A 15,428-nucleotide genomic window follows, 5' to 3' on the forward strand; every position below is an offset into this window, starting at 1 on the left:
GTAACAGTTATACTTATTTATTTTTCTCTCCTTTTCTTCAGCTTTGGATTTTAAGAATCTTATTATTATTTCATGTTAGCCTGAACGGTTTCTACTCTGGTACAGTTGTGGCTCATAATACATTTTTTAAATAAATAAATGAAAAGGACACATTGCAGATAATTTAAGAGGCTTTGTAAATCTTGGCTGTGCATAAACTGAAAACACAAGATGACAGAATAAGTGACGATTCAAATATCGAGTATGAAATGAAATCATGTCTCTGAGAATAACATCAGATCTGTTGTTTCAGCTTCTTCTCACAAAGAGATCTTCACGCCGCTCATACTCGAAAATTCCCCAGGATGTCTGTCATCACAAAGGTGCAGTCTACCGCTGCGACACCCCGCACGTCACCCGCCTTAATTAACCAATCGGCATCGATCCTCGCGGCGTTCATGCAGGAGATTTTCATCGTGGAGGGCAGAGAGCTCGGAGGGGGTGTATGCGTTACACAGAATCACTGATCGAGTTAAATCGATGATTTATAGGTGATAAAAAAAAGTGTGTGTGTGTGTGTGTGTGTGTGTGTGTGTGTGTGGGAGGGTGAAAGCGCCGGAGGGCAGACACCGGGAGAAGTGATGCTTCAGCACGTTGGACAGCTCCGATCCGGGAACGGAATCCTGCAGGTTTTATCTCCACCGGAGCACCGATAGACCCGAGCAGACCTTCCTCAGGTAACACCAGATTTATTTCTCTGTTGTTGCACAGAATCAAAGAAAGTGTGGTTTTACATTTACTGTTTTAAGTGTGTGTTAGTGTGTGTTCAGGTCGGTGGGGGACGAGGGCGCGCCCCCCCACCTCCTCTTGTGAAATATGTAGAAGTGATGCAGTGTGTGAGAGGAGCTGAGGATGATGAGAAAGTAACAGAAAGAGGAGAATTAATACTCTCAGAGCGTTTTTATAAAGCGGGCAGAGGATTTATGAGGAGGCTGTTTGATTTTATTGAGTGGAAATGAATCATCATGTTGCTGAAAGACTCACACCGGGGTCTTTGGTGCAACAACAGATGAAGAGGTGCAGCGTGCAGCCGGCAGAGGGCGCTGCTGCACCGTTTTAAATCTGAATAACACCAGCGTTTTCTGCAGGAGGACGCCGGTTACAACGCGCAAAGCATGCTGTTTGATTTGAATTGCAATTGAACTGAAATGATATGTTTTCTTCAGTCATTAGCTTTTTGTACATTATAACAGTTCAACACAAGTGACAGAGTGGAGTCCACATGGGGCCTTACCTGGGTTACAGTAGACGGGCTCTGACTCGGCTCAGGGTGGGCTTTGCTGTTGGGGCAAATGTTAAACCATGAAGAGAGTTTAGATGGGTACTGGAGGGGTCCCAATTGTGCCTAATTCATACATTTATACATTGCATAATGCACTCTTTGTCTATCGTTCATAAATTAACATTCCGCACACTGAGTCTGTTGTGTGTGTGCATACTACACACACACAACAGACTTCATATTCTTTACTTTCTGTTTTTAATTCTGTATAAGTTCTGTCACATTTGTTAAGCGGGAGCATCCCAGAGCTGACCGAAACAAAGGGCTTAATGTTATAAAGTCGAGGGGAATCGATATCAAAGAGAAAAGGACAAGATCCATCAGAAAAGATGACAACACAGGTAGAGCCAGCGGGGCGAACACCCGAACAAGGAGTGAGAGACGGGAACTCTGAAGAAGCATAAGGTCCAGAACTTAAAACAGAGAAAAGCCATGGAGTCCAAACAAAGTTTAAACTAGAAAATATGGTTGTTTTGACAAACTTAGAGACAAAATAGGACAAGGACTAAACAAAGTGTGGGTATTCAGGGACAGGTGAGACATCAGGGCCGGATTTCAGATATGAGGCTCAAATCTGCATTGAGTTAATTGAGCCTGATCTGGGACAGTCTCAGCTTCTGGTTCCATAACAGCCGATGTGAGTTTGTTTAATGAACTCTGATTTTCTTCAGTCAGAGTCCAACGCATGAACCACGGCTATAAACAGCCAACATAAATGGAGCCCCGATGCTACGATTCACCATGGCAACAGGTGACAAAACGAGGTCCCCGTACTTTAATGGGCTTGAGTTAGCCTACCCCGCTTCCCCGGGCTTGACTGACCTCCCTCTCTGAAATGGACAATCCAGAGTTTCCCTCGTTCAGAACTTTCAGTAACCCTGCTTTCTAAAATAAGACCAAGGAAACAGGTGCATGAGGACATTAAGGGTGGGGCTAAAAATGGAAAAATAAAACTAAACTGAACCATCAAATATAAATAAAATACATAACAAACTAGTTCAGCACGGTAGTTTCTTGACAGAACTACTGCCCACTTTGGTTTCTCTTTACTCATTTTTTATTTATTCATCATGATGCATCAATAAAACCAAGACTGATTCCTTTTTTGGGGATAAACCTGACTCTGATTCTGACATTAAAGGCCCAATGGAGTGCCATTTTTCAACCCAAGGCGCCTCAGCTTTGGAACGACGTGCCTGGGGGGATTCATTTGTCCTGTTTGAATCTTGGTGAAACATTACGGTGTCTCCCTTACGATCAGTGGTGATCTGAGGGTCTGGTGGGGTCCAAGGCAAAAATCAATTGGGAGGCCCTCCAACCAGTGTTCTTCACCATTATGTCCGCCATTGTCCTGACCCCAAAAAAACATCACTTCTGTCTTTTTATCAATAAAATTTAAAAAGTTCAGAACCCGCCAGGCCTTTATGTTGTCACTCACTCAATTAACAGTCGAAGAGAGTATTCATTGTTCTTTTTAAGAGGCACATAAATCTGACTGTCGTCTGCATAACAGTGGAATGAAATGCCATGCTTCCTAAGTATTGGACCGAGCGGTGAGCAAATAGAGAGAGAAGAAGAGAGAGCCTAGAACTGAGTCCACACGAGAGTGGAGCAGAGGAGTCGTCGTATGATCTGTTTTCTTTTGCCCTTTACGTTGTTGTTTCCTTCTCATGTAGTCGTGTATCTTCATGTGTACATTTGTCCGCCTCTTTAGTTCTCTTTCTTTCTGTTTTTGCATGTGTTGGGGGTTATTTGGTGTCCCTGCATTCACACCTGTGAGCCCAATCACCTCGGGGAGAGAGAAAGTGAGGAGTGACATGCGGGAAAGGATCCACAGGTCGGATTTGAACCCACACTGCTTGCTTTGAGGACCACGGCCTCCATACATGGGGTGCACGCACTAACCACTGCGCCACCAGCAACCCAAGTTTCATCTTTTAACTCACTTCTCAAAGCTGATTTTTGGGGTCTGACTTTGAATTCATGTCATCTTTTCATTGACTGTGCACCTTTGACCACTACTTTCCGCCTTTTGTATTTTATGTTTTAATTTAAGTTTATTTTCATTTAGGATTAGGATACAGCAAATCTCACAGAAAAAGCCAGATTCTTACTGAGTAGAAGAAAACGTTCCCTCCGACTCTGACTCACTTTCTCCTCATCTTTCTCCTTCACTGCACTGAAAAACATCCATTAACCGAAAATACCTAGAAACCAAAAATACAGACATAAAATATGAATGATGCGGACTGCAGAGAGTATCGCATGTAAACCTGTAACGCCGAGGCACCATGATACTGCAGAATGAAAGGCCTGGATGTGTGATATCACAGTGTCTGTAATGAAATCAGGAACCTGTGCGGGATATAACTTGTCGTGTGTTAGTTATGATGGAAGATATTTAAACCTGTTATAAGTCACATCTTTTAAACATTTACCCTCCAACATGAACGGAGAGGAGGAGAGCTCTCTGCAGCAGGAGCTTTCTCTCCTCTGCAGCCTCACTCACAATGTTTTATGTTTGAATGTTGGTTTGTTTTGATTTAATCTGAGTGCTGCTACGTGTAGATCTTTGTCTCTCCATGTTCAGCTGACAAATCTCTCACTTGGACAAATAAATGTAAATCTAAAAAAGACAGAACTGAAGTTTCTTCGTGATTTTATTATTATATTGTTATGTTCTGTTTTATCTAACGCTCTAATGATCTCCCTCAGGATGTCAGTGAACCTGTCTCTGTGGGTCTCCCCGTCTGATGATCCTCTGAACGTCTCCGTCCTGATGAACTCCTCCTCGCCCCCCTCTCTTCCCCCCTGGAAGGCGCCCACCTTCACCGTGGCGGCTCAGTGTCGTGTAGCAGCCACCCTGGTGCTGTTTGTGTTCGCCGCCGGCAGTAACCTGTCCGTCCTGATCAGCGTGTGCTGGGGGCGGGGATACCGCCTGGCTGCACACCTGCGCCCGCTCATCGCCAGCCTGGCGTTGGCTGACTTGATGATGACGTTCGTGGTGATGCCGCTGGACGCCGTGTGGAACATCACCGTGCAGTGGTACGCCGGGGACATCATGTGTAAGCTGCTGTGCTTCCTGAAGCTGTTCGCCATGCACTCTGCGGCGTTCATACTGGTGGTGGTGAGTCTGGACCGGTACCGGGCCATCCTCCACCCTCTGGACTCTCTGGATGCTGGACTGAGGAACAGACGCATGCTGCTGGTGGCCTGGACCCTCAGTCTGCTGCTCGCCTCTCCACAGGTACACAAAGGTCAAATCTACAAGCTGACTTCAGGTCAAGGCGGGTAGTGACACCAGTATTTTTAGTCCATTTTTTCAAAGCATATTTTGCAGTCTAAATGTATGAAATGTACAAAGGTTGTGTCCAGAATTCTTCATCCTGCAGCAGTGAAACCGTCTGTGATGACTGCCACATAATCCTAAAGGATCAAAGTGTGTCCACTAAAAAGTTGTCAGTTGTCACTGACAGACTCAGATTGTTATTCTGTTACGTCTCTCTCTTCTAAGCCACCGTGACTCCATTGAAAGAGATGAAAGAACAACGAAGATGCTGGTCTGCTGCTTTGGTATTATCAACAGTTAGTTCAGATCCATCAAGTAAAAAAAACACTTTATGGAATGAGTAGACTCCGTGTCCTCTGAGGTGAAATCTCTGTTAGTTAATGGAGCCTGGTGGTTTTAAAGAGAGGGATGTAACAGCTGTTTCTAGTCATATCAAAAAGCTAAATGTATAGATGATTTTTAGGTATGCTTAGAATTTGGCTGACAACATTAGAGGAAGAATCCCTGCAGAAGTGCAGATTTTTGTTGGGGAGAGAGATGATTTTTTATAAAATGAGTCTAGACCCCATTGACGATAAGAAAATGATTTTGCCTCACCTAACACAGGAGCTGCTCGTCTACCGCTGCCTCTTTTTATTGGTATATACGTCAATGTGTTACTTTGGTGATAGAGAGGGTTAGCTTGAAAACATTTGTGTGACAGAGTATCACAAACAACCGAACAGTTACAGGACGCGGTAGATCTGTGAGGCCCGCATGTACAGTTAGGTTCGAGCATTGTTTTTGTTCATGGAGTCTGGTGAGTGTAAAGAGAGAAAGATCGCTGCTGGATAAAAAAAAAAAAATCATCTTCCTTGTTTAACAAAAAGGTTTGTGTTTTTAGGGGTCTTTTTTCGTAAAGTTCTCAGACACAATCTGAAGCCCTTTTCCGACTGCTTTGTTTTGCAAAAGTGCTGTAACTAAGCTCAGCCGTCATCACGTCTTTGTACATTCATATTGACTCTGTGATGGCGTAATAATGTTGTCCCAGTCTGTGAGTTTACATTGTGTTTTTGCATTTTGGAAGCACAGCACAGCGGGAGCGTCACATAAACACACACAGAATGGCCCTCTTCCGCTGGCTTTGCCGAAACGTCTCGCCTCTGTTATGCCTCTTTTACTACCTCTGAAGACGGTGGTACAGAGGGGGGATCAGTTAGTCCCTCCCCATTACGCCTCCAGGACAGTCAGATGAAAGGAGAAACGACACAGGGGGGGTTATTATCACGGCTTGAAACGGCAGTCTGAAGAGGGCTTGATTCTGTCAGTGACAAAACAAAAGACACACTTCCATCAAGAATATTGTTGATGCCTTACAGCGTGTTTTAGAGCCAAAGTATTAAAAAGCTAAGGTTTACAAATACCAGAGTTACCCATGAATGGAGAGGCTCTTCTTTTACAGGGCTAACTGGATGAAACGCGCCTCCTGAGGGTTTCTTGTTTCATCACACGAGTCCTTAAACTGCATCTTTCAGACTGCAGCCCTTTCTGTGAGGACGAGCCAAAAATAGCCAAGCCTGAAACTGATCTGTCACTGATAAACCTGCAGGCCAGAAGCTGCGAACCTGTGTGTCAGACCGAACTGATAACTGGTGTGTTTGTGGACAGATTACTGACCCTTCATACCGTCTGCTCCATTCTGTATTCCTGTAAGGTTACCCCACTGTCAAGGCTGTTTCCCAGCATGCATTAGGCGAGAGGCAGGCATGAAAAGGCCAACCTTGACATACACTCCTAATCCAATAAGGATCACCTGCAGGAGAGCGTGCAGGCTGCACATACAGAAAAGAAGAACTGTTTTTTTTTTAAAGGCAGTATTATCAGTATTCTGTATCAGTGCAACACTCACTCAGAACACGCAAGAACCTCAACAATCTCTCCCGGAAAAAAAAAAATCGGCACACACCTTTGTTTGTTGTTGTGTTGGTGTTGTTCTTTTTCTGCTGGGTTGGGTTTGCTATTAAATGCAGCAATAATCTGCAATAAGTGCTTAAAGGCTTAAAGCAACACACGGGAACACGCAAGAAACACAAGAACACAGGGATGAATGTCAAATCAAAACAGGAAATTAAACCTGAACGCTGAAACAAACACAACTACATGGGGCTTTCACATTTGCAGAAATCTCCTGAAAAACTGAAATTTTCACTCTGACTTCACCCAGAGAAGTTCTTCGGTTCCTACTGAGGATGCACATTTCCCGGAGCAGGAGAAATAAGTTTGTCTTTTTGAGGACTATTTTCCACGGCGGATGAATCCATATGTGTTGCTTTAGCGCTGTTTAAGGCAGCAGGACGTGCGTGTGTTTAGGACTGAACCGTGTGTAAAAACTGAATTATTCTACTTAAAGCTTCTGCATTACTGTCATTACCAAACATTCAATGCTCAGTAGTTTAGCGTAAATTTAACCACAGTTGTAAATGTAATGTCGGCTTAAACTTAATAACACATGCAGCTCCATTCTGCAGAAAAGGCACAGTTAACAAACAGCTTCATCAACCTCCAGAACAAGTGTTTCGATGTTTACTATGTGCATTAAAATGACTTTAATGCACAACATGGAGACAAAGAGGCATCTCAGGTGGAAGATTCTTTGTCTACTTTGTTTAATATAAAGTTTGTTTCATATAAAAAAAACAAACTTCAGTTGTGTTCTTCTGTGACAGCATGAAACTCATCCCTCATCTCTCTTCACCCTCAGCTCTTCATCTTCCGGGCCATTAAAGCAGATGGAGTGGACTTCACTCAGTGTGTGACCCACGGAAGTTTCCAGTATCTGTGGCAGGAGACGGCATACAACATGTTTCACTTTGTGACGCTGTATGTCTTCCCCCTGCTTGTCATGACTTTCTGCTACACCCGCATCCTCACCAAGATCAATGGGCAGATGCACAAGAGCAAAGGTGTGTGACTCTACGGAGGGCTTGAAGGGACATTTTTGCACCCAGCATTGCACAAAGCTGCTGATGATTTACAAAATATAATAACTTGGGTCTTACTAAGTTTTGTTTTTTATTGGTATACTTACTGTCTTACTGGTATACTCACGGTTTAAATCATGTTAACGTCACAAATCTGAGCAGCTGTTTCTGATTCAAAGCTTCACGCTTCTCGTAAGATGTAAGAGTGACCAGTGGTGAACAGTAACTAAATACATTTACTTGAGTTCCTTAAGTCCATTTTGGAGTATCTATACTTTACTGGATTATAATTTTTTGGGGAAAATTATACCCCACCACATTTGAAAGACAAATATGGTACTTTTGAGTCCACTACATTTTTATAAATGTTCTGGTTACTCTGATGACTTTTCATTTATTTTTCTAAAATCAAATCTGAAAGACAATAAAATGGGTCTTACCCGGGTTAGGTAAGCTTAAACTGGTCTCAGGGTGGACTTTGAAGAGGTTGCTGTTTGGGTCCACATGTGCATCCAAAGAGATGATACATGGGTTTCAAATGGATACTAAATGGGTTAGAAGTGGGTTACATTTATACATTATGAGCCCTAATGGAGCCATTCAAGGAGCATCATATACCCATCTGGGCTGACCCATAAGAGCCTTATATGGAAACTGGGTACGGACAACAATGGTTGGGCCCAAGATGGGTATCTCCAATCGTAAAAATGCAACTCATTTGGCTTCCAATTGGAAGTGTTGGTTTGGTTTTACAAGCAGACAATGTGGGCTGTTGATTTGCTGATTCTTTTCTGTGTTTCAGCAGAGGGTGAACACTGTCTGAGACGCAGTGGAACCGACATGATACCCAAAGCTCGGATGAAGACCCTGAAGATGACCATCGTCATCGTCAGCTCCTTCGTCATCTGTTGGACCCCCTACTACCTCCTGGGGATCTGGTACTGGTTTCAGCCAGCCATGATCAAGCACACACCCGAGTATGTGCACCACATACTGTTTGTGTTTGGGAACCTGAACACGTGCTGCGACCCGGTCATCTACAGCTTCTTCACCCCGTCCTTCAGAGCCGACCTCGCCGACGTGTTGGCGTGCTGCAGAGGTCGTCGAGCCAACAATGCCTCGCCTCGCTCTGTGGACCGCCTCTCCGGGCGATGTCACGGAGGCGGTGTGGAGATGGAGTCTGATTTGAGCTCAAACCCGCACAGTGGGAACCCAAGCTAAACGGACTTTGACACTGCTACGATGAACTTAATGTCTAAAATAAAGATGTCAGCAATTTCAAGCTCAGAGAAATCCAAGAGCACATGACTGCATGGTGAGCTACTTTGGTTTTCATGCTCTTAGAGACTCTAAGTCTGCACCAACTTTCGTTTATTGCAGTGTCTGATGGTAGGCCCTTGTTCTCGATGGACTGTTGATATCACAAAGAGAACAAATGTGCTGCAAGACCCATGTGTGCCAATACTCTACTACTAATATGGCTTCCCTCGCAGCAGGAACCTCCATGCTATTCTCAGAAATCTACATATGAGTACAAAATTAATATGCAACAAGAATTTTGGTGTCTGGAGCGCTCTTGTTTACATTTGAAGTCCAAGAAGAATCGACCCACAACCTTTCAGGTGGGAATTTTTCCTCTACTCCCATCTCCAACTAAATTTTGTCTCAAGTTGTAAGTCAGATAGCAGATAGCTGCACCAGAAGCCCCAAAATGTTGGCCCTTTACCCAAGAAATCCTTGATAGATGATGGAAATTTGGGAACCTCAGAGCGGACTTAACCATGTGTTAGAAGGAAGACAAATGAACATAGAACAGACACTAAACCAACTACAAAAAGACATTAAATTGTACACTGAAACAACCACTTGAGTCCATCTGGAAACAGACCCAATGGCCATTTAGTAAGGAAGAAAACAGACTTTGAAACAGAAGCTAAAGGTACCTTGAAAGAGATGCCAGCATACCTAGAAGCCCCAGCTACTGGACCTGAAAACAGATGAATGGCAAAAGGTTACTTAAATACAGATCTCATCATGGTTTGAATAAAAGAAAGTGAACTGTAAAAGAGTTGTTAATAGTACCTAGCCTTGGTCTTGGTCTTGGTCTTGACTCGGTCTCGAGCCCTAAATGTCTTGGTCTTGACTCGGTCTCGATCCCTAAATGTCTTGGTCTTGTCTTGGTCTCGGAGCACTCTGGTCTCAGTTAGTGTGGTATTGACTTCAACACTAGTCTGTCACATTACACCCTGTTTTTACTCTCCTGGTAATCTTCTGCCTGGCAAACCTTCCACCTATTTTACTCACTTTGTTCTCCACTGAAGTGTGATTGAACTTGGTTCTTCCCAACACTAAGCACATCCATACAGTCTGTTTCAACACTACCTCTGCCATCTGGATAATCAACACCTCCTGCATGATTGTAAAAACTACTCTGAACGGTAGTTTGTATCCTAGCCTCTAGAGAGATTTTATGGAAATATAAAAGGATGTCATTATTTACCAAAATATTTGTAATAGCAAAATTTGACTAGTAATGTATGCAACACTATATCATCATCAAATGTACAATTTATGTTAATTATATGTAACAATGAACGTGAGTGCACCACAATTATATTCTCTTAAGTGCAAGATGGTGTGAAGTATCAGAGTCTAATATATGCTCAATAAAGTCTGCTGCAAATTTCAATATCAATGAATGTCAACGTGTTTTACTGTAACCAAAAAGAGCTGAAGAGAGGCCTTGCACTGTCACATCTACTGTGAACGTAGAGATGACTTAAATACACAGAATCACAGGTGTAATGTGGTATTTAAAAATTGTCAGCTGAATATAAATTGAGTCAGTATAGTCTCTTTGTCCAAAATCATACACCTGGGCAGCAGGAATTTCATTGACTGTAAAGGAAATTATAGTCATGGTCTTTCTCTGCTAAATTGCAGGATCTCTCTATATAAGGGGCTCATGCCACTTATTAAAGGTCACATATTATTATCTTTTTCAACCAGTTTAAATAAGGCTCACCAAAACAAGTCTTTGAAGTTTCTTGTTCTAAATCCACTCTGATCCTGTATGTGATCATGCCTATAAACCCCTCTATTTTAGCCCTGCTCAGAACAGGCTGTTTCTGTGTCTGTACCTTTAAATGTAAATGAGCTGTGTCTGACCCCGCCCCCTCTCTGGAAGGGCTTGGGTGTCTCAGGCTTTCTCGCTCCATGTCCTATTGTTTACGGTGGGAAGGCAATCTCAGAAGGCAGAACAAACACCTAGCTGTGGGAGTGTCACCCACCTGGGGGAGGGGCTACTGCCCTTTGTGATGTCATGGAAGGGAAAATCTCCAAACAGCCTGTTTGAGCACACATTTTCTGAAAAGTGGAGCAGGCAAAAGACGGAGAGGATGGACTTTTCTCATAAACTGAGACATGGGGGTTTCCAGGAAATTATTGGGCTAAACTAATGCTAACAAGAAAAAAGTAGACAGAGAGATCCATTAATTAAACAAAATTTATTTATTTGGTTTTAGGCATACTGGAATGTGTTCAATAAGGAGAAAAGTCGAGGTCGATCCAGACGTTCAGATCTGCAGTCACACAGAGACCAAGCTGTTCGGAAGCAATAAGAGAGAAAGCAGAACGTTTCTCTTAATCAATCCTTAATTTATACTGTTATCAATCCATATTTTTCAAATCTTAAATTATTGTTCTTTTGTATTCTTTAGAAATATTTCTAACTGAATTTACCCAAAATGAATATTTTGGGTGAAACAAACATTTTGGGGGAGACTTTGTCCAATTAGCGCCACCTTTTCCGTGGCAAAGTGCTGGTGTTGTCTCAGGCTAAATAAATAAATAAATAACGTTAAAGGGTCAGTCCAATCAAATCACAAAAAATACACAGTTTTGTTTTGTTTCTTTAAAATGAGACGCTAACATTTGCTAAAATTGGTTTGGCTTTCCTGTTTATTATTATTATTGGATAAAAAGTTCCAGCTGACAGTAAGCAGCCCTTAACTACAGGAATGTTCCATTTGAACCAGGAACCTTTGGGGGATCATGGTCCAGGGTCTGAATGAAGTTTAGGGGACTTCATTTTGAACCCCAAAAATGTTCCTGCTATAATAGACTGGTTGGAAGTTGTAGAAAATGGGTCTTTGCTAAATGATACCAGGAACTAAAGGTCCACCCTGCTTTTTAGTGGAAACAGGACTTTAGTGTAACATAAGGCCACATGGTCTGTGCTAGGAACTGTTGGAACTCCTAGCCCTTTTTTACTGACTCCGCACCGCAAGAACTATGAACTATTTAATTCCTACAGGTTTGTTTAGAGGAACTTTTTTAGCTCCTGCTTCAGAGCAGGTACTCTCTCAGCACCATGGCGGTGCGAATGCAGACAAAAAAACCAAAGTCCCTATGGTGTGTAAAGTTCTCTGGGAACTCCCTAGTGGATAGCTCCTCTTAAAAAAGTCCCAGGAATCTTCTTGGTCCAAACACACCGATGCATATTCTGAATTAAGCAAAGTGTTTTATGATTTACGGATTAATTTGCAATAAAATGTTAAAGATATAAAATATAATCTTAAATCTACAGGAAACAAACTGAAATGAACCCTAACTTGAGATTTTTTTGTCACTTGCATGAACTGACACCATTAAAAAGACTTGTTTTTTTTTGCAAATGTTTGACATTAACATGTAAAATAAATTCACTGTAAGCCCAGCTTGGTCTCTGGTCGTCTGCATCTCCTCGGCGGTCTGTCTTCAACCTCAAAACTTTTTCATTTTGGCCAAAGACCGAGGACAGACCTCGGTCACAACAGGTTAAAGCTTTAAGTTTTCAGTCGGCTACAGAACACGTGGAAAGCTTAGAGAAGCATTAAATCATTAAAGCATTTGTTTCTCCTTGGTACTAGCAGCCAGCCTACACATTCCTACATTTTTTTTCAAAATTTTTGTAGTTCTTTATCTTCTAGTCGCTGGCTCTTCAGGTCAGAATGTGAGTTAATCTTACCGTCTCTGGAAAACTCACATCAGCTGCTGAAAGAAGACCATCACAAAATAATCCTAACAATCGTCTCTCTCCCTTACACATCTCAAAATAAAAGGAATTTTTTTTTAAATCAACATAATCAATGTTATCAGGGCTAATAATAATTATAATAACAATAATAAACTTTCCAACAAAAGGGAACATTTGTTTTGGCACCTTGTCCTGAGCACAGCAGGAAGAACGAAAGACTCGAATGAAAAGAGGCCAAGAAATGAATCAAACAGAAGCAACGGATGCTTTCCATTTCAAAAAACTACTTCAACATCTACACACTTCACACTAACAAAACACATCCACTTTCTGGCTCTTCCATTTCAAATACACTTTTTGGTATCGCATTGGTTCAGCAGGTTTTCGTCGTGTAGGAGAGAAAGGATGGGGAAGAATAACCCTTTTGTTTTATATTGCTCTGTCTTTGAGTTTTCATCTAACACTCATAAAGGGACACGGTGAACCTTGAGGACCATTAAAACTTGAGGAAACACACAATTCAGATCCATACTGTTCAACCCTGATTACATTTTTTTATGTTTGAGGAACGGGAACCTTTTAAAAGTCCATCAGAAATGACATTAAGCGGTAAGACTTTTTAAAAATGACTGCAGCAGGTACTTGGCGATTTGCTTAAAGGAAGAATGTGCAACATTTTGGAGGTGTGTCGCTGCAGGAGAGTTGAGGCTTCAGAATAGCGGAGTTGTCACCAAACAGCAGTTTGTTTTGGTTTCATGCTGGTGCTCAACGTCGACATCGACTGGATCAAAAAGTCACACATTCTTCCTTTAAAACCACATTTTTTAAGATTACTGAATATTGTTTTGGTATTATATTTGTGGCATTATGAAACCATTCTATAGATACAATTCTTGATTGATTTCATGAAGGGAATTAAAAAGCAGCCAACCACCAGGAAACCAAAAACAGAAAGAATACATTTCTCGTTTTTTGGGGGGGCCAATCTCAGCTGGACTTTAAGGTTAGTGGCGTGTACAAGCAAGGTGTTGAATTGAAATACTTCGTCTGGATTTGTGGTCCCATCTTAAAGCTGAAGCCCTCAAGGTTCACCTCAAGTTATTTCGTTCACACATGTATCCTGTCACGCTCTCTCGCATGTTTCTGTGCTTTGGTTATGACAAAGTGTAAAGGAGTATGAATGTTAAAAATGTAGAGGTATTTGGTAACATATATCTTTACAATATCTTAATATTTGGCAAGAATTCAACTACTTTAGAAAAAGGAAGAAAGTATTTCTCATAGTATCCATCTTTAAAGTCTTTGAAAATATCTGACATCTTCATTTGGTCACTTTGAAAAAAGGATAAACGTACGAATCAACAAAAGAAGAGTTCTGTGTTGAAGGGGTGCGCCTGCAATGACGACCAAACGAACAAACATGAAATATATTGTTTCAAAAAAATGGAAATGAAATCATGAGGAAAAGGTTTTTTTTTTTTTTTTGGCTTGGGTTCAGTTAAAGCACTTAGCACGCAGGCGACCCCTTCAAACAGAAACAAGCGAGTTAAGTAAATCTCTGTTAAAATAACTCTTCAAAAGGAAAAGAAAGAAAACCATCAAATGAAATGTTCACATCTTTGGGGATCTTTCAGCTTGGTTTTCATAGCACTTTTTGTTTTTTTTTGGATATGCTGACAAGGTGAAACACGCCTCGTCGTCCGTGCATCACGTCAAAACTTCCGCAGCCGCCAACTCAGAGTCGTCGAGGTCCCAGGTCGACCAATTTGGCATCTGGAGAGCTAACTTAGCAGCGTTAGCCTCAGTCATATTTTGGCTTATCTTCAGGATGCCACGAGGTCCGTGCGGATGAAATAATTAAGACTTCATAGAAAGAATTCGAGTGTTAGCTTTAAAAAGGTTTGCAGAGCACTCTTTGAGGTCCATCTTTTCTACGCGCATCATCCTCCGCACGGTCATGTCTTTGGAGTTGGACACCTGGGATATTTGGACGCCACGGATAACAAGACAAGACGTTGAAGATTTCCACCTAAACGCGATGGGAACAGAAGGTGACCTGGCTGGAGCGAGACTTGAACAAGGCTCCTGTCGGTCTCTAAGGCTTGGGTTGTGTCAGTGGGAGTCAGGCGCTGCCATGGTTACACTCTCCATGGTAGTCGTCCTGGTGAGCACTCTTTGAACTGGCCTGGTTGGCGGCTGGCACGGTACACTGGCACTGGCACTGGGTTTTGGGAAAGTATTTGCTGAAGGGAAAGCTTTACAGGGAATCTTTTTGGTTGAGGTAGAGTAGCAGAAAAGCAGCGTCATCAGGCTAACATCGGCCCCAACTATGGCTCAAACATCCTGGTCAGACTGAGGTAGCTTTCTTTGGAGGTGTGCAGCTTGTAAGGGTGAAAAGAGTTAAGTGAAGAACGTCCATCAAAGGAGTTCTTCTAAATGGCATTTATGGCTAAAGACAATCATTTCTAACCCACCTCTCACCTCCGTAAGGCTTTCGCAAAAAGGCCGCTATGTTTCTTCCTTTTCTTATTGCAGAGGAACTGAAGGCAATGAGTTCTGTCACTACAGACTCACGGGTACGTCCCAGTCAAGCGACGATATTTGGCTTCGTTTTGGTTTTCTAAGACCACTGTGCACATCTCCACATGCCCGCTCACCAGAGGAGATCTGAGGAATAAAATATTTTGGTTATAGAGCAGTCTCCAGTGGGAGGCGACATGGAGAGGATGTCACAGGGCTTGAATCTGGAGAGGCAATGTTGAAGACTTTTTCCACATGCACATGTGCACGCGCACAGGCAATAAAGGCAATACGCTTTGGTTTGAGGTAGACATGGAGGTG

The 15,428-nt window shown here is 42.4% G+C and overlaps 1 protein-coding gene across 1 annotated transcript; it reads left to right on the forward strand.

Annotated features, from left to right (window-relative positions):
• Positions 1-437: 437 nt before the first annotated feature.
• Positions 438-9,650, forward strand: LOC132991485 (gonadotropin-releasing hormone II receptor-like). The gene is made up of 4 exons (XM_061060272.1): positions 438-716; positions 4,037-4,568; positions 7,351-7,552; positions 8,376-9,650. Exons 2-4 carry the CDS (start codon positions 4,038-4,040, stop codon positions 8,789-8,791), a joined length of 1,149 nt encoding a protein of 382 aa, XP_060916255.1. The 5' UTR covers positions 438-716; position 4,037; the 3' UTR covers positions 8,792-9,650.
• The last annotated feature ends 5,778 nt before the right edge of the window (positions 9,651-15,428 follow it).

Source organism: Labrus mixtus, chromosome 16, assembly GCF_963584025.1.
Source record: "Labrus mixtus chromosome 16, fLabMix1.1, whole genome shotgun sequence".
NCBI classification, from domain to species: Eukaryota; Metazoa; Chordata; class Actinopteri; order Labriformes; family Labridae; genus Labrus; species Labrus mixtus.